Source organism: Mirounga leonina, unplaced genomic scaffold (genome assembly GCF_011800145.1).
Source record: "Mirounga leonina isolate KUSES-001 unplaced genomic scaffold, KU_Mleo_1.0 Mir_174, whole genome shotgun sequence".
Taxonomy (NCBI): Eukaryota; Metazoa; Chordata; class Mammalia; order Carnivora; family Phocidae; genus Mirounga; species Mirounga leonina.
Window position 1 is genome coordinate 16013933 of NW_023270451.1, and position 26791 is coordinate 16040723.

General features: G+C 35.9%; 1 protein-coding gene across 4 annotated transcripts in view; it reads right to left on the reverse strand.

Moving 5' to 3' along the window:
- The window catches only part of SLC25A40 (solute carrier family 25 member 40), a 49212-nt gene that overhangs the window by 2644 nt on the left and 19777 nt on the right, over positions 1–26791 (reverse strand). For 2 of the 4 annotated variants that reach the window (XM_035020494.1, XM_035020495.1), the window contains 10 exons: positions 24469–24592; positions 22608–22728; positions 21064–21123; positions 19120–19226; positions 12428–12495; positions 10214–10338; positions 9210–9383; positions 6135–6244; positions 4978–5059; positions 343–423 (listed from right to left, as the gene is read on the reverse strand). In XM_035020494.1, coding sequence (XP_034876385.1) covers positions 343–423; positions 4978–5059; positions 6135–6244; positions 9210–9383; positions 10214–10338; positions 12428–12495; positions 19120–19226; positions 21064–21123; positions 22608–22704 — 904 coding nt within the window. In that variant the 5' untranslated portion in view covers positions 22705–22728; positions 24469–24592. Of the gene's footprint in view, positions 1–342; positions 424–445; positions 724–4977; positions 5060–6134; positions 6245–9209; positions 9384–10213; positions 10339–12427; positions 12496–19119; positions 19227–21063; positions 21124–22607; positions 22729–24468; positions 24593–26791 lie in introns of those variants that run through there. The other 2 variants (XM_035020496.1, XM_035020497.1) reach the window with 2 other exon arrangements.

The window sequence follows — 26791 nt, forward strand, 5'->3', positions numbered from 1 at the left end:
AAAATGTAATTTTTTAAAAAGATTTTATTAGACAGCGAGACAGCACGCGCACGCATCAGCAGAGGGAGAAGCAGAGGGAGAGGGAGAAGCAGACTCCTGGCTGAGCAGGGAGCCCGACGCCAGGCTCCATCATGGAACTCCAGGATCATGACCTGAGCTGAAGGCTTAACTGACTGAGCCACCCAGGTGTCCCTAAGATGTTTGCTTTCATATCATAAATGTGGTATGTTTTCATAAATGGGGAATGTTTTCAATAATTTCCTGCTTAAAGTTAATTTAGGAAGATGACAGATGTAAAAGTAACCATTTTATTCAACAATTTGGTAAAGCACGTATTTTTACCTGTAAATAATCCTGCAAATCCATTCTTAGCAACAATGTTCTTCATGATAGTCCAGGTTGACATAGGTAAAGGCATAGAAACTAAATGTTAAAGAAATGATACATTATAAATTATCACTTAATAACTTCTAATACACATAAAAATGTTTATGACCTTTGGGCGTGTATAATCATTATAATAAGAACAGATCTATTCACCTAAAATTTACCCAAAATCTTATTTCTAACAATTGGATTCATTAAAAAGAAGAATTAGAAAAAGGTCTTAACTTTAAGGTGTATACAACTGGATATAATCAAGGACGAATATGCAGATGGATTCTCTGAATTAAGTTTCTTAAGCTTGGTGGTGGGCAGTATCCTTTATACGTATTTCCATGCCTTAAAATGAAAAATTTAAAAGATGTGTAGAAATTTTCATGGGGTTCTCAAAGCCAAACAGAAGCCCTGATAACCATTTTTCATTAAATTTTTATTGCACATCTTTAAAAAAATGTTTTTTTCCTAAGAAGTTCTGAAAAGAATAGCTCATTCTCCCTAGGGAGGTCTGTCTGCCTTTATTAAAACCTTTCTGAATAGATGTGCCAGTCTCTCTTTTCTAAAGATTATTTGACAGAGGAGAGACGCAGCGAGAGAGGGAACACAAGCAGGGGGAGTGGGAGAGGGAGAAGCAGGCTCCCCGCCGAGCCGGGAGCCTGATGCGGGGTTTGATCCCAGGACCCTGGGATCATGACCTGAGCCGAAGGCAGACGCTTAACGACTGAGCCACTCAGGCGCCCCTAGATGTGCCAGTCTTGATATAAATTATATCAATCTTATCTCCTCCAAAGGGCAGACTTAGCCTTTTTTTAAAACAAAATTCTGCATTTTTATAAAATTTGGTAAAAAAATATTTCAAACTGTACAGTCACTAGAAGTACATTTGGCATCTCCAGCCTTTAATTAACAGTAACGTCTCTCTTATTTGCAGCCACTCAAATATCTGAAAGTAAAAAACTATTTTTTAAAAACAACAAAAATAGATGTCACTGATGTTCAAACATACAGCTATGCATGAGCTATTCACGCACAAAGTCTACTTACCTTCATTTTACACAGTGATTCTAAGCAGCTGCCTTAGGCCACAGATTACTAGATGCAGTAAGTAAAAAAGGAGTCTGCTAGGAAGCAGGCACACTACCACGTGAACACTGTGACAGCTGACACACTGAGGTTGTCAAAGTCTTGGTTTGAGATCAGCTGGATGAGAGGCAAACCCTGCTACAGTAGCCTCATTAGCTGCTCAGAGCTGCATTTATAAGACTATGATAGTCAGTGTGAACGTGGATGACAACTCTGAGTCCTTCAGAAAGATTAAGCTCTGTATTATTTGGCATGCCCAGGGAAAAAAAGAAAAGGGTGGAGAAAGAGAGCTTTCAAAAATAGCTTTTTAGAATTTTACCACTTAATGGCATGGGCTCATTATTTCAAATCTCATTTGTAGAAATACCAGATTCTCTGACCCATGAAGATAAATGAGGCTTTGTGATTTATTTAGGATGCTATATGATCAATATAAATCTGTAAGTATAAAGATAATAACTATACTATAGCAATCCAACAGGAAGGAGACATTTTTGAAACCAAGAACAAAGTATTTATGAATGAAATTTAACTTTCTAAAGAAAGTTAATGACAAAAATTTTATATTACAAGTCGGCAACTTCTTCATGTTTAAATTATTCCATTTACATTTTGGAAACAAAGAAAGAAAGGAAGCCAAGTAGCCAGGTATTTCTGATATTGTAGAATTCAAGACCCAAAGTGGTCCCTATTTAAATAGCAGGGTACAATCAGTGCAGAAGAGAATGGACAGAAAGCATTACCAACTGAAGGTAAGTCTGGGTCACACTCTAATCGAATCTCCAAAGTATCTCCTACCTAAAGTTCCAACACTCTAGAGCTATTCCTATAGGTAATAAGTAACTTCTTACATTGTAAGGAAACACTGTTTGGTTATTTCGTATTTCAAGCATAGACAACAATAAAAGAAACACTCATTTACTGACCATCCTCATTTATCAAATCCTAGCAATTATACAGCAAATATATTCCCTCTCAGTATTCTTCTTCCTATCTCCTGAGAGGTAACCACTCTCTTGTCTTTCTTTTTTCCTTTATCTTTCTCATGCTTCTGTTTAAACTTTATTACATCTGAACATATCCATAAATAATATATACTCTTGCTTTTCATGCTCTTAAACTTTGTATAAATGCTATCACACTGCACATTTATACGTTAGGATTATCTATATTGGCAAGTACAGCTATATTTGATTTATTTTTTATATGGATTATCACAGTTTGCCCATTTCCTTGCCAGGGACTATTCTGGTGATTTCTACCTTTTTGGGATTAAGAATCCCTGTACATGCGCAGACGTTTCTCTAGGGCACATATCAAAGGTGGAACTGCTTGTTCAAAGAGTCTTTCTTGAGACTGCCAGATTATTTTCCAAATTTAAGACTCTCACCTGCCCGGCATGAGCATTCCCACCAACAACCCAGTGCATATCAAATGTCCTCTCACTGCCCTTGTGGTTGGCATCGTCCTCATGACTACTAAGATGGAGCTTTTCTTCACAAATTTGTCACATATAACCATTTTTTAATGGTTTTAAAATTTCTGTTGAAGTATTTTAAAATACTGAATATGTTCATAGAAAAAAACTTGAACTGTCGAAAACAGGTGGATCTGAGCTAGGTTTAAAAAGCTGAAAGGTGACATTAAATTTTTTTAAATTATAAATGATGGACTCATAAGTGAGGAAATAGTTATCTCTATTATGAAATCTGGCACTCACTACATCCTAATATGTTTCTTTTCCATTACATTATGAGCTCTTTGAGGACTTAGAGATGGCCTCACTAGTCTGTATAGACCAGCATGGTGCACTCGAATCAGGAGTCGACTGATGGAGGGAAGACATGGTCAAAGTGCGCTGCTACAGAGATCATATTCTTACAAGGAACTCAGCATCATTCTCTATAGAACACTTCTTATTTTTCTTTTTGCTTAGAGATAATGGATTTGGTGTAGCTGAGCTACAGAGTGGAGAAAGCCTCCACTCTTTGGTGGGGTAAATAATATATGATAAAATGAGAAAAAATATGGGCTGTTTATCACTCAAATCAGAAGTGTAGTTTGCAGGAAAAGCGTATCTTGCTAAATATACCTGGTTCGTAGCTGAAGCAGAGTAACAGGTAAAAGTGACCAATGATAATCATACAAAATTAAGACCTAAGGCTTATTTAAGGTTTCTCCTTTGGGGTTTATTGGAGAAACACTAGAAGAAAACCAGTTGATAGGTAAGAGTTGAATCTAGTGAAAGAAGATGCCTCCTTGACGCCAGTCTCAAGGGGGATGTACAATCACTATCACCTAGGGAACATTTTCAGAATACACAAGTTAGAGCCCCAGATTAGGTCTATTAAATGACAGTCCATTGGTGGTGGTGCCCAACTTTAGATGTAATGAAAAAGCACCCCAGGTGCCTCCAGTTAAGTGGCTCTCAAACCTTAGTGAGCATCAGAACCTAACTGTGGAGATTCCCATCTTTTCCCTCACTATCGCCATGAGTCATGAATCACACCACAGAGCATATTCCTACTATATTAAACACTTCACATAATATTGAGGAAACAGGCATTCTGATGAGTTGGAAGGAGAATAAAACAAAATAATTTTGAACTATCAGGGGAGAACAGATAAGCTGAGGCAGCTAGAAGGGTCCCACCCAAAACGGAAGTGGTAAGAACCCTGATAATAAACTTTGTTACTTTCCAGGTTTTAGTTAGCTCCTATTACAAGAATGGACTAGGAGTCTGGAAAGTCAAGGACAAAGTAGTCACTAATATTCATCAGATTCAGTTGTTTGTAAACAGTGTTTCTTTCAACAATTATAATACCTATTTTACTTGTATGCAGAATATGCTGGTGGGTTTGAACACCAGAACAATTTATTAACATTATTCTAATAGATTTATCAATCACGAGGTTTACATGATACATTTTTGTAATAGATAATTTCCAAAGGATTTGCCACACTTTCTATAGATAATAAATAATGACAGAAGGAATCTAGCAGAAGCACCTTAGAGTGCACTTTTGTTCTAGAAGAAATTACAGGTTATAAAGAGGTAAACATAGGATAACAGGTAGGAAAAAAATGTATCAAAAGGAAGGGAAGCTAAAAAACGTTATGAATGAAATGTATACAACTAATGAAATGTATACAACTAATGAAACAAAACACACCAAGAGAAAAAGGGTTCCCACTGATTTCCTATCCTTCACCCTAATTTGTCTAGATTTATTTGAAAGAATAGTTATCTAATATAATACGTAGTTTTCTCTTTAGCAGGTACAAGACTTAACTGATGGCAGGCAAAATATATAGATTTTTAAATTTCTTAAGTTTTGAAGGGGGTTGAGAGTATTTTTTTCTCTGGGCATTCCATTCTAACAGTATATTAGTTTCAGTTAAAGCAGCAGAGGAAAAAAAATCTTATTTTTCTTATTTAGATAGTCCCATCTGGAAAGAAAAACAAAAACAATCATGGCATCTTGAAAATGTTTTAAATTACTTAAACTTACTTTTATGACTTTCATATGTCCAAAGTTGAGTCTGCTTTTGTGTTTTTACCACATCGAATGGCAAAGTTGCAACAGCTGCAAACTATCAAAAAGTACAATTAATTTAAATCTACCTTTCAATTTTTTCTTAATATTTTTATATCTTCTAAGTAGCACATTATTGAAGGATAAAGAATGGAATCATAACTAAACTGAAACTTAAGATGAAACCAGACATATTCAAAGAGAAGTTTTCATTTGGTTCCAGTAGGTCAGTACCTCACTCTAGGTCATCACAAATTCATTTTGTAAGTATGTGGAAATAAGAAAACTCTGTGGCCAAGATCATGATGATATGAACCTGCATAAAAGACCACTACACAGCTTTACATTATGTGGAGGAGTGGAAACAGTGAACTCTCTACTACCTAAAAATGGTCATTTGAGATTCCTCCCTTCTGACTCTAATTTCTGTTAAAATTCTTCTAAGAAATACTTAGCCAAAATGTTCCCAAAGAAACAGGAATTAGCAGCAGAGGATGAAATGACTTCTACTCAATCTGATTATATATATGAAATAACAAACACTCCATGAAATATTACCTAACCAGATCTACTGGCATTAATTTAATGAACAAATTGACAAATATTTGGTAAATGATAAAGCACTAATTAAAATATTATCATAGCTGTAATGATCTAACAAATCAAAAAATTTTCAGAAAAACATAATAATGTATTTGTAATATAATAAAAACATAGACACAAAGTACATTTAAAAATATTTAGTGGCTAGGGGTGCCTGGGTGGCTTAGTCTGTTAAGTGTCTGCCTTCGGCTCAGGTCATGATCCCGGAGTCCTGGGATCGAGCCCCGCATCGGGCTCCCTGCTCAGCGGGGAGTCTGCTTCTCCCTTTCCCCCTCCTCCCACTCATGCTTGCTCTCTCTCTCTTTCCCTCTCTAAAATAAATAAATAAATAAAATCTTCAAAAAATAAAATATTTAGTGGCTAAATAATTTCCTCAAAATAGGATAGTCAATACTTAGAAAATTTTTAAAGCAGTGCAGCCCAAAAGTGATACCTCAATAGATATGAAATGCTATATAATCTTTCATTCTATTTTAATAAGACAATTACCATTATTCTGGAATATTAACAAGAAAAGAATATCAACTTACAGAACCAGACAATGCCCCTGAAGTAAAGTTGATCATAAATGTTGGTTCATATAAACCAGATTTCGCACACAACCACTTCTTTAAAACTTCATAGTTATACCAGTACATTGCTATAAAAACAGAAAATGAAATGAACACATAATTTAGAAGTGAAATGGGGACTTTAAATATATAAGGTTATATATTAAAGGAAAAGGGAAAGTCTAACCCTGATACATCCTACTTTCTGCTTGGACACACATACTAGGTGAGACTGAAAAATTCAAAGAAAAAAAATGGAACCAAGTCCTCAGAAATATTCTAGCAGCCTTATAAACAAATATACCACAGTAAAATAGGACTTTAATTATAAAACCTGACAAGGACAATAGAAGAAAGGACAACTATAATTCAATCTCATTAACACAGGTATAAAAATTCTTAAAAAAAAAAAAGGTAACCAAACCCAGAAGTATTTCATAAAACATCATATACTATGACTAAATTGGGTTATCATAAGAGGAATGCATAGGTAGTAAATGTTAACAAACCCTTTAAATGCGAAACACCACATTAAAAGAATCATGGGATCATCTAAAATTGATGGAAAAGCATTTCATAAAATTCAACCCATTTTCATTTTTAAAGCAAAGCAATTTCTTCGAAACCTTGAGATAAAAGGAAATTTCCTTAACTAGAAAAAGGATATACATCAAGAACCCTTAGCAAAAGTAATTAATGGTGAAACAATTATTTCCTTAAGAATGAGAAAAATGATAGGGACGCAACATCATTGCTATTATTCAAAACTGTCCTAGGAAGCATAGTAAGATACGAAAAAAATAAAAGCTCTGTTAATTAAAAATGGAGAAACAAAATAGTTACAATTTACATATTTATGTCTATATAGGACATCCAAAAGATAGGCAAAGTAAAATTAATAATAGTTTTAAAAGTAGCTGAATATTAAATATAATCTAACACAGGAAAATTAATTTTAACACTGCACTGGCCTGAGATTTGGAATTTTTATTTTAATAGAGCTTTTAAAATAGCTACCAAAATTGGAGGTGGGTGTAACTATAAATAAATCTTAAAAAAAAAAGGTTGTATATAATATTTATGAAGAAAAATTTAAAACTCTACTAACACACTTTAAAGAAAAATTATATAATAGAGATGTGATGACATGCTTGGGGAAAAAAATAAGGTAACATCAAGATTTTTAATAATGCACCAGTAGTTTAGACAACACCAGTATCAGCACAGGCTCAGACAAACTGGCCAGCAGAACAGGTGTATGCATGCGTGAGGCTCTGATGGGTAACCCTGCAAATCCCTGGAGCAAGTGTGGTGATTCATAAATGATGCTGGGACAACCATCCATCCATATGGGGGGGGGATAAAGTTGATCATTTATCTCAGTTCTTAACTGCAAATCAATGATGGATAAATGGCCAATGAAATGGTGCGCAACCTCATCAATAGGCAGGCAAATATATAAGTTAAAGCGAGATACCACTTTAAATTACTAGAGAAACAAAACTTAAGAGCTTTGACAGTAAAATTACTGGTGAGGGTATGAAATGAACAGGAAGCTGCTAGGTGTACTGATCTATATAGTCACTTTAGAAAAGAATCTGACATTATGTAATAATTAAAATGTATATATCTATGTGAACTAGCAAATTGAATACTGGAGAAGTCCTTGTATGTGCACACCAAGAGTCTACTAAAAATATTCACAATAGCACTTTGTTTACTCATAAATGAGTAAAAATGAAAAAGTTTCACATAAAAACAAAAATGAAACTTAAGATTTTTGAGTAAAATAAGCATTTTTTAAAGCTCAAAAATAGGGGCGCCTGGGTGGCTCAGTGGGTTGGGCGTCTGCCTTTGGCTCAGGTCATGATCTCCAGATCCTGGGATTGAGCCCTGCATTGTGCTCCCTGCTCAGTGGGGAGCCTGCTTCTCCCTCTCCCTCTGCTCCTCCCCCCGCCTGTGCTCTTTCTCTCTCGCTCTGTGTCAAATAAATAAAATCTTAAAAAAGTAAAGCTCAGAAATAGTGCAATACTAAGTAACATACTGTTTGGCAATAATACACATGTAAAACTATTTTTTAAAAATCAAATGAATGATGAAGTTCAGTACAGTGGTTACCACTGGAGATGTTGACAGCGGAGGTGAATGAATATATGTGGTTTCATGATTTAAAAAATTGCAGTGTTCTCGTTCAGAGATTGAATGGTGACCTCACAAGTGTTCGTTTTATTAATATACTTCATAATTTATACTACGTTACTTCTTATGTGTCAAATATCATATAAAAAAATGAAAAATAATTGGCCTAGGAATCTGTATTTTTAAATCACATAACTAAACACAAAAGGCTGAAGAGGAATACTAATGGAAAGGGCAAGATGCAGAGAGATGTGAAGAGAGCACAAGAAAAGGATTAATTCGAAGGGGAAAAAAAAGGAATTTTGAAGCATGCACATTTTATAAGTTGTTAGTTTTGCACTTTTTCATGATTTTCTCCCTCCTTCACAATTCAATAATTAGCACAATCTCCTCTCTGATTTATAATAGTATTTTACAGGATACTTATTTAAAGGGGAAGATTTTTATCTCTAATAACTGAAAAAGTAGAAATCAATATAATTCACAGGAGCTCTTAAACATTTTATATTTTGATTTGTAGTTCACTTACCTTAGTAATTATCGCATTTAGGGTAATGTTAAAGGTAGTCTGTTTTATCTAAATGTGAATATATACCGATTAATAGCTTTAAAAAAATGAAACAGAAGGAAAACAGAAAGTCAGGCTTGAATTAGAAACTACTCGTCCAATAAAGACTCCTAAAGACATGAGGGCCCAACACTGAACTAGGAATTTGTGGTCACCAAAGAAGATAACTTACCTTTAGCCTTAAAGGGCTTCAAATTTACTTAATTTAAAAGTGATATATATAATGAATCATTGAACACTACATCAAAAACTAATGATGTAATATAAAAATAAATAAATAAAATAAAAGTGATATATACATAAGACAACACTACCTAAAATTTAGCAGATACTAAGATAAATCCTACCTGAGAATGGTACATCTCTAAGAACAGTAGGAATCCAGCCCCTCCAAAGGGAAATCCAACCATCTTCAGATACTTTCTTGCTGACAAATCGATGCAATTCTTTGTAAGAAAACTTCTTAGATTGCATCTTGGTTCTAATCAATTCTAATGGACTTATCACAGTTACTGCACCAACTAATATAAACAAGCAAATATAACAAAACAAAAACAAAGCCATGTACTATGCAAACACACATGCAAAAATATTTCATGCATTTTATATATATATCTTTCATTCTGAAATGTCTGCAAACCTTAAAATCAAATATCTAATGATGCCAACATATTGATGCACATTTTTTTTTCCTTGATAAAGGTATTTCTTAAAAGCCTGCTTTCATATAACTTATTCTTTCTGGTTTCAACTCTTTGTTTTTAAGATTTTATTTTTTTTTAAGTAATCTCTACACCCAGCATGGGGCTCGAACTCACAACCCCAAGGTCAAGAGTCGCGTGCTCCACCAACTGAGCCAGCCAGGCACCCCTGGTTTCACCTCTTTCACGAGCAGTTCCAGAAATATTACACATCAATTAAAGTACTATAAAACCTCACTCCCACAGCACAGAGAAAAATATCTTTCTGTACAGATGCAAATTTCCTTCTCATTAAACTCTGAATCCCAGAGTTATCTATAAGGAAAAGGATTCAGGACTTGGGCATCAATTTGACATCAACTTGACATCTGATATCTGACATCTGATGTCATTCTAAAATCTAGAATCTAAAGTCTAAACTCTCTGTCCAAGATTCAGTAGGGATGGCTTGATTCCATCTTATTCTGATGGCAATCACTACATACTATATGACTAGAATTCTAGAGTATAGGTATTAACAAATTAGTACAAGCTACAATGCAAAATGTACCAACACTCTGCATTTTCTACAAAATTATCTGTGACTGTCAAAATTGTAAACAAGTTTTAAACAGAAATCAAGATGAAAATACAGTAAGTTTATTACTTACATCTGGCAACAATTCCGGCAATAATTGGTATATGACTTTCATTTTCTCCTAATTTTGATCTCAGGAGAGCAGATAATTGATCATAGCAGGTAAAATAAATAACTGTGGCAGGAACTGCCATCACTCTGTTTGAAAAACACCAACAAAAAGATGTATACAAAACTGTCAAAAGGCTTAAATGTATTATTATTAAATATAAGCTAAAATCCTTATATTGTATATAAGCTGAAAACCGTAACAAATCAGCCAATGAGATCGATTTTTCTTTTAAAATTATTAGTGTTTAATTTAGGCAACAAAAAGGTGTACAATAGTATCTGCCCTATAGTTTAGAGTCTAGTTGTAAAGATAAGTTACAGAGCACTTGCTCAGGTCATAAATAGGAAAAGACTAAAGACTACCTCCTTGATTTGTTCTATTGTTACTGGTCTCCCAAAAATCTTCCTTCCTAATTACATTCACTGTAATATGAAAATCCCTGAAGTAAAAAATACAAGAGCATTTGTAAAATATTTTTGAACTTCGGACAGAGCATCATACCTGCTTGTATCTAGAAATAAATTACAATTAATGTTGCCAGAATATATTTAGTTTTGAGGAAATTCCAGTGACATATTCTTTCAAATGAAATCATCAAAAGGGAATTATTAATAAAATTAAACACAAAGTTGCAGGCACTGTCATGTTATACATATTAATACAACAAGAAACCAGTTTATGTTTATGGTCTGACTAAGGGACATTCACAGACCATACTTTGAAATGCCTAATGTTCCATAGTGAAGTCTGATGATGAGAATTTAGAAATAGAATTGACTGCCGGTCTTGGATCAGCCACTAACTTGATAACCTTAGGCACTGTTTAAAATGTATGCCTCAGGGGCGCCTGGGTGGCTCAGTCGTTAAGCATCTGCCTTCGGCTCAGGTCATGATCCCGGGGTCCTGGGATCGAGCCCTGCATCGGGCTCCCTGCTCAGTGGGAAGCCTGCTTCTCCCTCTCCCACTCCCCCTGCTTGTGTTCCTTCTCTCGCTGTCTCTCTCTGTCAAATAAATAAAATCTTAAAAAAAAAAAAAAAAAAAAAGTATGCCTCAAAGTGACTAATTGCTCCACAAAAAAGATACATTAAAAAGAAATGAAGCAAAAAAAGGTATTACTTGGGATTTTTACATTCAGCCTTACTAGTTTATCATATTAACTCATATAATAGCTAGTTAGTAGAGACCTTAAATTATCCAAAAAAGGGAAAGTATATATGTCACAGTATCTCTTATTATTTTTGTAAAACAAACAAAAAAGTAACACAAGTTCTTAATTTCTGAAAATGAAAAAAAAATTATGCTTGTGCACCAAAGACTTACCACAGCAGGCCTGGTTGCTCAAGTCTTCTTTATCTTCAGGGGGACCTTTTGCATGATTGACCTTTGGCCAATTCCAAGGAATGTAGCCCTTGGAATATTCCATATAGTAAGGTTTTTTTTTGGTATGTCTGGAGCACAAAATCAACTTGTCTGGGTTGTTTTGTGCAAATGATGTGACTTTGGTAAACAGTTGCTTTTTTTTTTTTTTTAAAGATTTTATTTATTTGACAGAGAGAGAGCACAAGTAGGCAGAATGGCAGGCAGAGGGAGAAGGAGAAGCAGGCTCTCTGCTGGTGGGGCTCGATCCCAGGACCCCAGGATCATGATCTGAGCCGAAGGCAGCCGCTTAACCAACTGAGCCACCCAGGCGCCTCTAAACATTTGCTTTCTTTTGGGGGGTCTGGGTCTTGGTAATCACAGGTGGTCACAAAGAAAGAATTTGCCTATGTCATCAATCCCCAATATAAGCACCAGACTCTGCCATCAAACACTTCGCACATGCCACTGCAGTTCAATGCTGGAAGAATAAGCCTGTCCTATGGGATGTCGCCAGAGGGCTCTGGAAGCCTTATGCCTGCCTGGTCAGCTACTGTTGTGCCTTTTCCTTTCCTGATTCTGCTTTGTAGCCTTTCGTTGTAGTAAGTCACAGACATGAGTATAACCTTCTTTAGGTCCTGTGAGTCCTTCTAACAAATCATCAAATGTGTGGGTGGTTGTGGGACTCACAAAACAATGCTTCAGAAAATGAAAAAGTCCCAATATTATAAATGCACAATTTTATCCAACCATGCCACTTATAAGGCAAAACAAAACAGCAACCATCATTTAGTGAGAAAATATTAAATTGCAACTTACAAGGTTGGGGGAAGGCCACTCCACAGGGATTTAATGCCCTCATTTCGAACAATTTTCAAAAAGGCATCCTAAAATTGTAAAAGAAAATAGTAGTCAAAATATATCCTTGAACCAGATACATAAACTTTTTGATAAATGATTGGTACGTTTATTCTTTCAAGCATTTATTTCCAAAATGTGAGCTTCTCAGATTTATGTTATATCCATTCTAAAAAAAAAATTTTTTCCTCAACTTTCAAATACAAGTAAAACATTTCTGAATGATACTTGCTGTTCACAGGATAAAATTTATGTTACTCAGCTATAGAGTGTTCTACTTAGGGCTTAGATGCCTAGTTTTTAAAGGATTATTATAAAAAGGAAATTGAGTAATGGCAGAGAATAGGTCAGATTAACTCTCTTGACCAACTACAGAATCTGAGAAAAAATTATTTAAACCCAATATTTATATATTAACGTGAGGATCAAAAACTGAGGGGGGCCTCTCCACTTTCATGAATTTTAGCTCTATGAGTCCTACCAGATTCTCACTGTGATGATCAGAGAAAAATCTCCTCCTGCTTCCACCAGGGGAAGGGGAAATGTAACCAGTTTTGAAATATACCCCAAACCTGTATTCTCCTTAATAAAGCCTATACTCAAGGGAAAATATTTTACCAGAGCCTAAACCACTGCAGTTTTACCAAAATCTAACCAACCTGGGGCAAGGGAAACACCCAACTCATGTTCCTAAAGAATAAGACCTAATCACAGAACTATAGAATATTTCTCTTCCTCCTTACCTAACACCACATCTCTAGGGCTTTTGTAAAACAACAGAGGATCATAGATTTGACGAACCATAAGCCTCAGATTCTGTGTGAGCAGTCTCTAGGGAAACTCAAAGATAACAGGCAAGACAAAAAAGAGGACACCAGAGGGAATTTTATTCTCTGACAACAAAGCTACGACAAGCAGTTCACACAGCCTTACCTGTAATCAGATAAACATTATCACCTGACAAGAAAGCTGCATTGACCTCCGTTTTTTTTAACCCAATACAACATGTGTGGCTTTCAACAAAAGAAATTACAAGTATGCTGAAAGGCAAAAAAACACAGTCTGAAGAGACAGAGCAAGTGTCAGAACCAGATTCATATATGGCAGAGATTTTAGAAGTATCAGACTGGGAATCTAAATAACTAAGATGAATACAGTAAGCATTCTACTGGTAGTGTCAGAGGGGCGGGGGAAGAACAGGGAGGAGTGGGATCACCCCACCAGTGTCGGTGCAAACGATAAGGTAAGCCAGAACTCCCTCTCTGCTCTCAGTCTGTTTGGGCTGCTATAACCAAGTACCTTATAGACAACAGAAATTTATATCCCACATTTCTGGAGGCTGGAAGTCCCAGATCAGGGTCTCTGATTTCTTACTGTATCAGAACATGGTCGAAGGGCAAGGACGCTCTGGGCCTCTTCTACAAGGTCATTAATTCCTTAGGTCTCTGCCCTCATGACCTAATCACCTTCAGCTCCACCTCCTAATACTATCACTTCAGGCTGTAGGATTTCAACATATGAATTTTGGGTAGACAAGACACAAACATTCAGATCATAGCACCTGTCTAACAGTAAAGAGGTTCTCCACAACACACTGTGTCTGTGGATGCTAAGTGAGAAACCTGAACTTCCAGCTATACCCAGCACTAACAAGGTGGCACCCCTCTTCCTCTGAGGTAAGTGTCAAAAAAGCCAGTTAAAATAGAATGTTTACATGAGATTCACAATGTAATACGCAAAATTTCCTGGTTTCAATAAAAAAATCAATTGTCATTCAAAGAACCAAGATGATGTCTAACTAAATGAAAAAAGACAACAGACGCCAACGAGATAGAGTATTAAAATTATCTGACGTAGATTTTAAAGGGGTCAACATAAAAATCACTGAATGATCATTTATGAACGCATCCAAAACAAATGAAAAATTAGGAAGCCTCAGCAAAGAAATATACACACAAAAACTCTATAAAGATGAAATTCTAAAGTAACGCATAGAAGGGAGGAAAAATAAAACAGCAAAAGAAAACAAAGAGAAGGGGTGCCTGGGTGGCTCAGTCGTTAAGCGTCTGCCTTTGGCTCAGGTCATGATCCCAGGGTCCTGGGATTGAGCCCCGCATTGGGCTCCCTGCTCAGCGTGGAGCCTGCTTATCCCTCTTCCTCTGACCCTCCTTCCACTCATACTCTCTCACTCCCTCCCTCCCTCTCTCTTTCTCAAATAAAATCTTAAACAAAACCAAAAAAGGAAATGGCAGGCTGTTAACAATGAGACAACAGGCCCAAAATGGAGTCACTTATGCTAACCCCCACGTCAGCAAACTGACGTAGTACGTAACCTAACTGCAGTTTCAGCCTCTCCCAAGAACATGACCTTAACCAATGTATAATTACCAAGTTAGTAATCTGCCTGAGAGACCCCCAAATTCCCTCAAAAGATTGTTACATTGCCTGTAACAATCCACTCTTTGCTAGAATAATAACTTTTTTGCCCCATCTTCTTCTGCCTATAAAAGTCCTCTGCCTATAAATCTCGTCAGAGCTCCCTTCTACTTGCTAGATGCAATGCCGCCCAAATCATGAATTGTTGAATAAAGCCAATTAGATCTTCAAATTTACCCAGCTGAATTTTGTTTTTTAACGAGGGTTAAGTTCTACAGTACCTGTAACTCTATTAAATATCGTCTAAATACATCAACTAAAGATAAAAACTGACAGAGTAGTTAAAAAAAATGACTCAATTTTACGCTTTTATAGGGGAGCAAAATTTGGCACCACAAAATGCAACTCTTTGGCATGTAGATTATTTTAGGCTGAATATTTTCAAGAAACAGAAGCTTCAGGAAGAACCTTTGACCTTCCCTCTGTCTAAAAGACTTTACAAAGAGGAACTGCTCTAGGAAGGGAGCTATCCCTATAGATAACTATAGGTAATATAACCTAGGTGTGGTAGGGAGGAACCTGTCTGTTAAAATTCCTCTCTGTGTCCCACTGTTTCTGTGTGGCCCAGCACACATCTGTTTGCCAAACATTTACTTTTTCATCTTGCAGTGAATTGTCTTCCTTCCTTGAAACCCCAGACCCTTTCCCCTTTTTAACTGTGGATGACAAATAAACCTTAACTGCCTGCCTATGGGCTACATTTTCTTATAGAGAAATACATACATAGTTAACTTTGATTTTCTCCTGTTAACCCAGTTCATTGTCAACACAGTAAAGATGTTATTTAGGTTTAACACAGTTTCTATAAAAATCTTAGCGAGACTTTTTTATAGATATAAAAACATTATTCTAAAATTTATATGAAGAGACAAAGGAATTTTAGGAATGGTTAAAATAACTTTGAACAAGAAAAATAAGAATAAAGTGGGAGAAATCAGTCTACCTGATTTCAGGACTTATTATGTTTCTACCGTAATTAAGACTGTGCTACTGATGCAGGTAATAGACAAATAAATGAGAAAGAATAAAGAACCCAAAAACAGATCCTCCCAGTATGCCCAACGGATTGTGGACAAATGTGCAGAAGCACCTTACTGGAGGAAAGACAGCTTTCAACAAATGCAACTGGACACTCACAGGCAAAATGAACAAAAACAATGAAAAGGTCAACCTCAGATTCATACCTCCTATAACAATAACTCAAAATGGATCAAGGACTTAAATATAAAACATAAAGCTATAAAACTTATAGGAAAAAAACCAGGAGAAAATCTTCCAGTCTAAAGATAAATAAAGCATTCTTAGCTTTGACACCTAAAGCAAGAAGAAAAATAATAAATTGAACATCAAAATTAAACTTCAACTCCATGAAAGACCCTGTTTAAGAGGATGAAAAAAAAAGAGAGTAGAAAAAATATTTGTAAATCCACTCTCGAGGATTATTATCTAGATTTTATAAAGAGTTCTCAAAACTTAATAGTAAAAATACAAACAGTTCAATTGGAAAATGGACAAAAGACGAGAAGAGCCATTTCACTGAAGAGGATATACTAATAAATAAGCATATGTAAAGATGTTCGATATCAGTAGCCACTAAGGAAATGCATATTAAAACCACAGTGAGTTATCATTACACATCTCTCAAAACCGCTAAATAAAAATAGTGACAACATCAAAGGCTAGTGAGGATGTGGAGAAATTAGAACAGTGACACACTGCTGCTGGGAATGTAAAATGGTACCACCAGTCTAGAAAACAGTTTCTTAAACTCTAAACATACAACTACCATATGACCTAGCAACTGCACTCCTGGGTATTTATCCCAGAGAAATGAAGACTTATGCTGATAGTATGATTTATAATTAGAAATAATACATTTTGGTCTTTGTCCATGGTTCCTGGCAAACAGTTCCTAAAATCACTGTAATTTCCTAATTAATAAAGAGCAACGGAAGCATCTTTTGTTATAATATTCAGCCTTTTGTTCTCAGTCCTAAAATAGCTCCAGAGAATACAGGTGAAAAGAGTACCTTTTGTTATTCATAATAAATTTGATCAATCATGTCTATATAAGAAAGCCTCCATAAAAATCCCTCAACTACAGGGTCTGGAAGCTTCCAGGTTGGTGAACACATGGAGGTACAAGGAGGGTGACACACCAAGAGAGGGAAGCTCCACACCCACCCCCCAAGCCTTGCCCTATGCATCTCTAACTGGTTACTCTTGAGTTGTATCCTTTCATAAAAAACTGGTCATCTAGTTAGTAAACTTTTCTGGAGTTCTGTGAGCTATTCTAGCAACCCACTGAATCCAGGAAGGGGGTTGTGGGAACCTCTGATTTATAGCCAGGTATCAGAAACACGGGTGACAACCTGGCTTGTGAATGGCATCTGAAATGGGAGCAGTCTTAAATCTTTTTTTTTTTTTTAAAGATTTTATTTATTTATTTGAGAGAGAGAGAATGAGAGACAGAGAGCATGAGAAGGAGGAAGGTCAGAGGGAGAAGCAGACTCCTTGCTGAGCAGGGAGCCCGATGCGGGACTCGATCCCGGGACTCCAGGATCATGACCTGAGCCGAAGGCAGTCGCCTAACCAACTGAGCCACCCAGGTGCCCTGAAATGGGAGCAGTCTTAATGGCGTCAGTATTGACTTAAACTCCAGGATACCTGGTTGGTGTTCACTGATAACTGAGGAATTGCTTGGCACGGAGGAAAAAACCCATATATCTGGTCTAGAAGTGTTGTAAATAGAGTGTTCCCAGAGAAAAACAGTGAGTAGTTTGTTGTTGTTTTAATATTTACTTTCACACAAAAACCCGAGAATGAATCTATGTAGCAGCTTTATTTGTCTTTTTCAAGGTTTTATTTATTTATTTATTTGACACAGAGAGAGGGAGGGAACACAAGCAGGGGGAGTGGGAGAGGGAGAAGCAGTCTTCCCGCGGAGCAGGGAGCCCGATGTGGGGCTCGATCCCAGGACCCCAGGACCATGACCTGAGCTGAAGGCAGACGCTTAAGGACTGAGCCACCCAGGTGCCCCTGTAGCAGCTTTACTTGAAACAGCTCAAAACTGGCCACAACCCAGAAAACAAACCGGTACATCAATACCATGGAACTAGTGAGCAATAAAAGGAACAAACTATTGATAAATGCAACAACTTGGATGAATCTCCAGATAATTATGCTAAGTGAAAAGTACTAATTCAAAAATGTTATATATTTTGATTCCATTCTTGAACTGAGAAAATGATATAAATGAAGCACACATTAGTGGCTGCCAGGAGTCGAGGAGCAGCTGAGAGCACAAAGGAAATGGTGGTAGCTGTAACAGGGAAGCAGGACGGATGCTTGTGGTGATGGAACTGTTCTATACCTTTAATGTATCAAAGTCAATATCTGGTTATGATATTGTACTACTTTCTTATGATGTTACCTCTGGGGGGAAGGAGGAAAAAGGTACATGGGATCTGTCTGTATATTTTTCTTAAAATTGCATATTATCTACAATTATGTCAAAATAAAATAGTTTAGGGGCACCTGAGTGGCTCAGTTGGTTAAACAGCCAACTCTTGATTTTGGCTCAGGTCATGATCTCAGGGTTGTGGGAGTAAGCCCGGCGTCAGGCCCCGCACTCAGCAGGGAGTCTGCTTGTGGATTTTTTTTCTCTCTCTCCCTCTGCCCCTCCAACCCCCTTGCATCCGTGTAATCTCTCTCTAATAAATAAATAAATATTTTTTAAAAAATAAAAATGTTTAAAAAAATTGACTGTTTTTTCTTTCCACATAAAAAAACATGAGAAGGGCGCCTGGGTGGCTCAGTTGGTTAAGCGACTGCCTTTGGCTTGGGTCATGATCCTGGAGTCCCGGGATCGAGTCCCGCATCGGGCTCCCTGCTCGGCAGGGAGTCTGCTTCTCCCTCTGACCCTCCTCCCTCTCATGCTCTCTGTCTCTCATTCTCTCTCTCTCAAATAAATAAATAAAATCTTAAAAAAAAAAACAAAAAAAACAAAAAACATGAGAAGATGAAAGTTAATAACAAGTTAATTAAAAGCAAAGAAGTACCTCCCTTTTCCTGCCTCAACATCTACGTTCTAACTGTGAATAAGTGTGCTAACTATATCACGGACTTAATACTCTCCTGCAATTGGAAAATCTTTCATACATAGATTAAATATAAAAACAGAAAACATAATGTGATTATAAATAACATAATCTTACCAATGTACCCTGGAAACGTCCTGGTTTCTTATACCATGCTTTGTTGCCTTCCTCTTCACAGACACATAGATGATCCATAAGTCCATTACTATACACAAAATATTTTCCTAACAAAGAAGGTCCCAACAGTCAAAAATTATTTCACATAACTGTACTATTTTTACAGAGGAACAAGTTCAAAGTACAATGAGTGGACTAGAAGATTATGGAAAGAGATAACAACTTTGTTTTCATCTTTTAGGATTAAAAAAACATAAATTGATTTACTTAATGACAAAGCACTGGCCTCTAAACTCAAAGTGGTGAAAGTGAGTAAATTGATGAATTTTATGTTTTCAGAAATATAGTAAGCAAATGCGCACAGAAATAAATTCTTTTAGGGTATTTGAGGGAATGCACAAGGAATATAAAGGAGGAAAACCTGTTTTAAAAAGAGAACATGGGTGTACAGCTTCTCCATTTGACAAGAAGAAAACTCTGGTACCCAAGGGAAATTCAGACAAAATTTTTTTTGAACTATACATACATGAAACATACATATACATATATACACACATATATAAACATATATGCAGAAATCTAATGGATATCTGAAACTTGAGAGTAGATCTTAAAAATTCTCTTCACAAGAAAAAAAATAATCGTGTGATGTGATTGATATCGACTAAACTTACTGTGGTGATCTTTTTGCAATATATACACATACATCAAATCATCATATGGCACACCTCAAACTATTACAATGTTACATGTAGATTATAACTCAATTAGAAAAATAGATGATTAAAAAAAGTACTTCTCTATCAATGTAAACAGTGCTATGCTGTCTCTTTCTCTGTATTTATACTGCTCATTCTAGACATTCGTCAGCTCCCAGCTAATTTACTTCAACTTTCCCTAATAGCAACTCTTTCCCATTATTGGACTCACCCTGGCTGCCAAAATTATCTTTTCTGGTCAACCATATTTGTGAGTCTCGTAATACGTAAGTCCAGTGTCTCCTTCTGCTTTTAAGGATTTCTTAAATGTGTAGGAAACTGCTTTCCTTTTAGTCTTCTCTTACAATCCATCTCTCCCGTCCTCCATCTGAATTATGACTGTTGTTCATTCCATCTCAGTACTGTGTTCATCAGAGTGGCTTCTATGTCTGAGCCAACATTCTCACAGTCCAAGCAGTCTGTTTTCTGCTTTTTAAACATGTTTGTAATGTCATTATCTTTATAACACTGTAAAAGATTTATCGAGGAATTGCTATTTTTGCCCATCTAATAAAGATGTATAACTACTGTTTTCAAATTCATATAAACTATACTGTCCAACAATTAACGAAGTTGCCTGATAATCATTTCCTACCACTATATTCAAGCAACAGTTAGATGACTGTTGGATGAATGTTTTAGAATGGGCACAGCTCTTGGACTATGGAGGAAGCTAGATTCTAAGACCCCTATGCTTAGAATTCTGTTCTTACTTGTGAGGCACATACTCAAATATTAAATCATCCTATGCTTTAATTAGGTACATAAAAGTGTTATAACTGTTTTGGGGCACCTGGGTGGCTCAGTCGTTAAGCATCTGCCTTCGGCTCAGGTCATGATCCCAGGGTCCTGGTGTCGAGCCCCACATTGGGCTCCCCGCTCAGGGGGAAGCCTGCTTCTCCCTCTCCCACCCCCCCTGCTTGTGTTCCCTCTCTCGCTGTGTCTCTCTCTGTCAAATAAATAAATAAAATCTTAAAAAAAAAAAAAGTGTTATAACTGTTTTATATATATTTGTTTTCTGGCTAGAACCCATCATGTACAACTAAGTACTGAAAAAACATTTCTGCATGAGTATAAGGAGGTATGAACTTTTAAAAATTAACCAAAAAAAATTATTCAAATAAAAATGAATAAAGTAAAATTTAAAAGCCTATTATAACATTTCCAGGATAACTAGTACACATACCTTTGGAGAATGGGTTGTTTTGGGCTTGGAGTCGAATTTTAACAACATCGAGGGGTGTCACTATGAAGAAACATAAATTTCAATTAGGAAGTGATACCTGTAAATTGTACAGACATTTGTCCAAAAATCACAAAATATGTCAAATCAATCCCTCTTCATGACTATATAATAAGTAAGGTTATTTATCGTAAAATGGTTTTAAATGTAACATTCTCATTTTTTGCCCTTGAATTCTGTTTAGAGGATCAATGAGAAGACAATGTAATTACTTCTCTCATGACTACTAAACTGTCATTTATTATATTTCTATAATAATTCCATTAGCATTAAAACTAAAATACTAGTATTTTAAAGAAAATACATCATCTAAGGTAAAGAATAAATGTTTTGGAAGTCTATTTAAAAATTTGAGAATAACTGCATTACAAGTAATCAGTAATCAAACAATATTAGTCTTCCTCATCTGTTAAATTCAGCTGTATCAAATAAAAACTATACATAATGAAGATTTGAGTAAGCTAGCCATAAATCATCTTTACTACCACACAGTGTTACTCCATTCAGGAATAGCACAGTAAAGGAGAATGGTTTTAATTTGTATGCTATTTTATCCAAGTAGGAAAAAAGTGCCAAAAGGTAGTTCTAAGAAAACTTTTCCTCATCTGAGAATGAGGAGGTCATATTAGATGATCTCTAAAATCTTTACAACACTAACATTCTGACCTGAAGTAAGATACTACACTTGAAAGCAATACGTTTGTTTGTTCTAATCATCTATCTTATTTAAATAAACTAGCCAACTTAAAAACTATCACCTAGGGTGCCTGGGTGGCTCAGTTGGTTAAGCGACTGCCTTCAGCTCAGGTCATGATCCCAGGGTCCTGGGATCGAGTCCTGCATCGGGCTCCCTGCTCTGCGGGGAGCCTGCTTCTCCCTCTCCCACTCCCCCTGCTTGTGTTCCCTCTCTCGCTGTGTCTCTCTCTGTCAAATAAATAAATAAAATCTTTAAAAAAAAAAAAAACAACTATCACCTAAGTCATTTGTCTTTCTCTAAAAGAAATGGGCTATAAAAAACAAAAATGCGGCCCAGAGGAATTTAAGAAATTCACTGTTAATGCAAGCAAAAGAAAACATAATTTGTATTTGTTTCTATTATAAGCTGCCCAAATTCTGTATTATTCATTATACTAATATTTTATTCTATCTTCTTGTTTTCTATTTTTAAAAAGGCTAATAGAGTCATAAAAGGTCAATATTGATAGGAACCTCAAAGAACTCCTGGTCTCAGCCCCTACTTCTATAGATGAAAAATGAAATTCAGAGAGAAGTAGGGACTATCCCAAAGTGCACTCAGCCTGAGAATGGCAAAGCAAGGGATAAAATTCAAGTCTCTTGAATCTCTGTCCAAGGTTCTTTTCATGTTATCATGCTCATGGAGAGAGAACATGACGCAGCATGAATGATAATTTTAGATTTATTTCACAGATGGTAACCTCAAATGGCAATCATTCAGTTACATAGCTACAATAGTAACATTATTTTACCCATTAGTGAAGTCAGTATAGCTCCAGTGCAAGAAGCGAGCATTTGCTGAAGAGGTGTCACTTTGATAATCTGTGGCCCCTCTGATTCAGGATCCATATTTTTAACTGACTGAAGAAAAATCTGTGAAGGAAAAGATGTAAAATAAAAGTTTAATGAAAATGCCCTTAAGTTTGATTGCTATAAATTAAATAAACTATAAAAATAACAACCATATTAGTATCGAAGCACGTTGTTGACCAGTATCAAAAATAAATACTTAAGTTCTATACAAAGGCAATACACAACTATCATTAATAAAATATGTACTCTGATTTTCCAAAAACAACAATGCACTTCAGCTGTGTGAGCAGCAACGTATTTGTAAGACAGGTAAGAGAGCAAAAAGAAAACAGACTCTGGCCATGTAAGAGAATGAAGGCACCTGACCAGTAAGTCTCAGAATTTGTGCATTTAGCCTCAGGAGAACTACTCAGATACTCTAATGGACAGTTAGCAAATATATCACTATTTGTACTGCATACCAAAAGCTGATACAAAGGTATAAAATAAAAACATATAATCTTCAAAAGAAGCATTATCTTAGAAAAATTTGACGAGAAAATATATACTCCTTTGTAAAAAGCCAGTTACTATAACCACTAGCAATATAAGGGTGTCATCTTTTCAAATGTCTATGTACACACAAATACATATATATGTGTGTCCATATGTATATAATATATACAGACACACATGTACATGCAGATTACATAACTGATCAAGTATGTACAAACATTCATAGATCTGTGTACATGCATCTTTTTAAAAATCTTGTTTAAAGGGGTGTCTGGGTGGCTCAGTCGTTAAGCGTCTGCCTTTGGCTGAGGTCATGCTCCCAGGGTCCTGGGATCGAGCCCCGCATCGGGCTCCCTGCTCAGCGGGAAGCCTGCTTCTCCCTCTCCCACTCTCCCTGCTTGTGTTCCCTCTCTCGCTGTGTCTCTGTCAAATAAATAAAATCTTTAAAAAAAAAAAAAAATCTTGTTTAAAAATCATAAATAGGTTCTGATGCCTTGGTGGCTCAGTCAGTTAAGCATCTGACTCTTGGTTTCAGCTCAAGTCATGAGCCCAGGGGTCATGAGACCAAGCACCATGTACGGCTCCATGCTCAGTGCAGAGTCTGCTTGAGATTTTCTGCTTTTCCCTCTCCCTCTGCCCCTCCCCCTACTTTTGCAAGCAAGGGCTCTCGCTCTCAAATAAACAAAATCTTTAAAAAAATAAATATTCCTATTGTTTAGTAGCCAGAGTGGACACTTAAAAATATATTACAGACACTGTATCAATAAATATAGATTTACATTATCATTTTTAATACAGTTTTTGATTATATTTAATCAGTCTCATATTGTTAGATATTTATGTTACTGTCAAATCTTCCTTATTCATTTATTCATATACTCTTATATAAGTATCTCCATATACACAACTTTTTGTAGTCTTCCTAGAATTACTATAGAAGAAAAAGTAAGATTGTGAGGCTCAACTAAAAACTTGAGACAAATTGCCAAAATGCTTTCCAGAAAGGATGGACCAATTTACACTTCCATTGGAAATAAATGAATTCCTATTAATCCAGAATTTCACCAAACTCTCTCTCATTACATACCACTTATTTTTTTACGAACAGTTTGAAAGTAGTTTGCATATAACACGCTGTTATTATAATTACCTCAGAATATTCTTGTATTTCACAGTAACATTATCAAATTGAGGAAACTCAGTACTCTATAGTTTATATTCCAATTTTACCAATTATCCCAATAATGAACTTTATAAAAATGAATGGTAGTTTTATTGTTTCTTTAGACTTTTATTATTACTCACCTGGTTTAAGTCTTTTCCTCAACTCTATGCTCCAGTATTTGATTGATTGTAACATCAGTAGCTGAAAATCCGTAGTGAAAAATGAAAGTAATTGTCTTATCTTTTCACACAAGAAATGGAGAACCTAAAGGAAAGGAGCATGTAAAAAAACCTTGGGCGCCTGGGTGGCTCAGTCATTGGGCGTCTGACTTCGGCTCAGGTCATGATCCCAGGGTCCTGGGATTGAGCCCCGCATTGGGCTCCCTGCTCAGCGGGAAGCCTGCTTTCTCCCTCTCCCACTCCCCTTGCTTGGATTTCCTCTCCTGCTGTCTCTCTCTGTCAAATAAATAAATAAAATCTTTAAAATAAAATAAAAAATTTAAAAACCTTAAAAGACAAATCAACAAATATTTACTGAAATACCTCCTATTAAGTGCTTTAGGAATATGAAGAGCATTCCACAAATGCTCACATTACATTTATTAAACTTCATTTATAAAACTTCATTTAGTATAATAAACTTCAGGGCAGCTGGGTGGCTCAGTTAAGCGTCTGCCTTTGGCTCGTGATCCCAGGGTCTTGGGATCAAACCCGTCGGGGTCCTTCCCCAGAGGAGAGTCTGCTTCTCCCTCTCCTTCTGCCCCTCCCCCTGCTCGTGCTTGCTCTCTCTCTCTCAAATAAATAGAATCTTAAAAAAAAAAAAAAGTATAATAAACTTCATTTATTAAACTTCATTTATAAAACTCCACTCTGTCCCAGTAAATTTATTTTGCTTAAAAAACAAACAATTCTCAAGGTGCCTGGGTGGCTCAGTTAAGTGTCTGACTCTTTTATCTCAGCTCAGGTCTTGATCTCAGGGTCATGAGTTTAAGCCTGGTGTTGGGCTCCACACTGGGCATGGAGCCTACTTAAAAAAACAAAACAAAACAAAAAATTCTAGAAGCTGAACACTCTGATCAATCTTAGTATCATGAGTCAATTAGATTTTGAGACACAAAAGTAACCAGCATTATCTATGAAGTATTTTTTTTTGGAAAAAAAAAAACTTTAATTTTAATCTAAACAATCCATTAGATCTAAGTTCCAATTTATAGAAAATTAAGAGACTAAAGTAACAGGGTAAAGGATACCACAAAACAGGATAAGCTGTCATACGATATAAGACTACTGTCTTGGTTCTTCAACAACTACCATTAAGGTGGGAAAAAGGTAGCAGGAAGGGAGAAATGTTCTAGTAGAAGGGAATCTTCTGAGAGTTACCAACCAAATATATCCTGGTTCAAATAAATAAAATTTTAAAAGTCAGTTTGAGAGTACATAAATCTGAACATGGGCTGGATATTAGATAATATTAAAAATTATTATTTTTTGCTGAGATAATGGTATTATAACAAAATCAGTTTAATACCAGTTATAATGGAAGTGTCTTTTTTAAGAGATTCATACTGTAAATATTAAGGGCTAAATTTTATAATAGTTGTAGTTCACAATACTTCAGAAAAAATAAATATTCTAATGTTAACAATCTGCTAAATCTAGGTGGTAAGTATACCATAAATATTTTTACTGTTCTATTATTTTTCTGTATATGGAAAAATCTGAACAACAGGATTTTTAGTTTGTGAAACTTAGTAGAATCTTTAGGTCTAAGAAAATACTTCTAACATTCATTTATATGAACATGGTTAAGTGGGAAAATAATATACATATGCTAGAATCTACGTACACTCCTTCTCCAGAAGTAAAAAGTAAAAAGGCCTACAATGCTTTATTTTGACATCCATTCGAGCAAAGTTGTCACCTGGATATGCTCAAACCTGAACTAAAGCCAGAAAAACTGATACAAAAGCAAAAATGAACTCTTGGGACTTCAAGATAAAAACCTGAACAGTGAAGGAAACAGTCAACAAAACTAAAAGGCAGCCTGTGGAATGGAAGAAGATATTTGCAAATGACATAGGTGAAAAAGGGTTAGTATCCAAAATCTATAAAGAACTTATCAAACTCAACACCCCCCAAAACCCAAATAATCCAGTTAAGATATGGGCAGAAGACATGAATAGATACTTTCCCAGAGTAGACATCCAGATGGCCAACAGACACATGAAAAGATCTGTAACTTCACTCATCATCAGGGAAATACAAATCAAAACCACAATAAGATACCACCTCACACCTGTCAGAATGGCTAAAACTAGTAACAGGGAACAACAGGTATTAGCACGTATGTGGAGAAAGGGGAACCCTCCTACACTGTTGGTGGGAATGCAAGCTGGTGCAGCCGCTCTGGAAAACAGTATGGAGGTTCCTCAAAAAGTTGAAAATAGAACTACCCTATGATCTA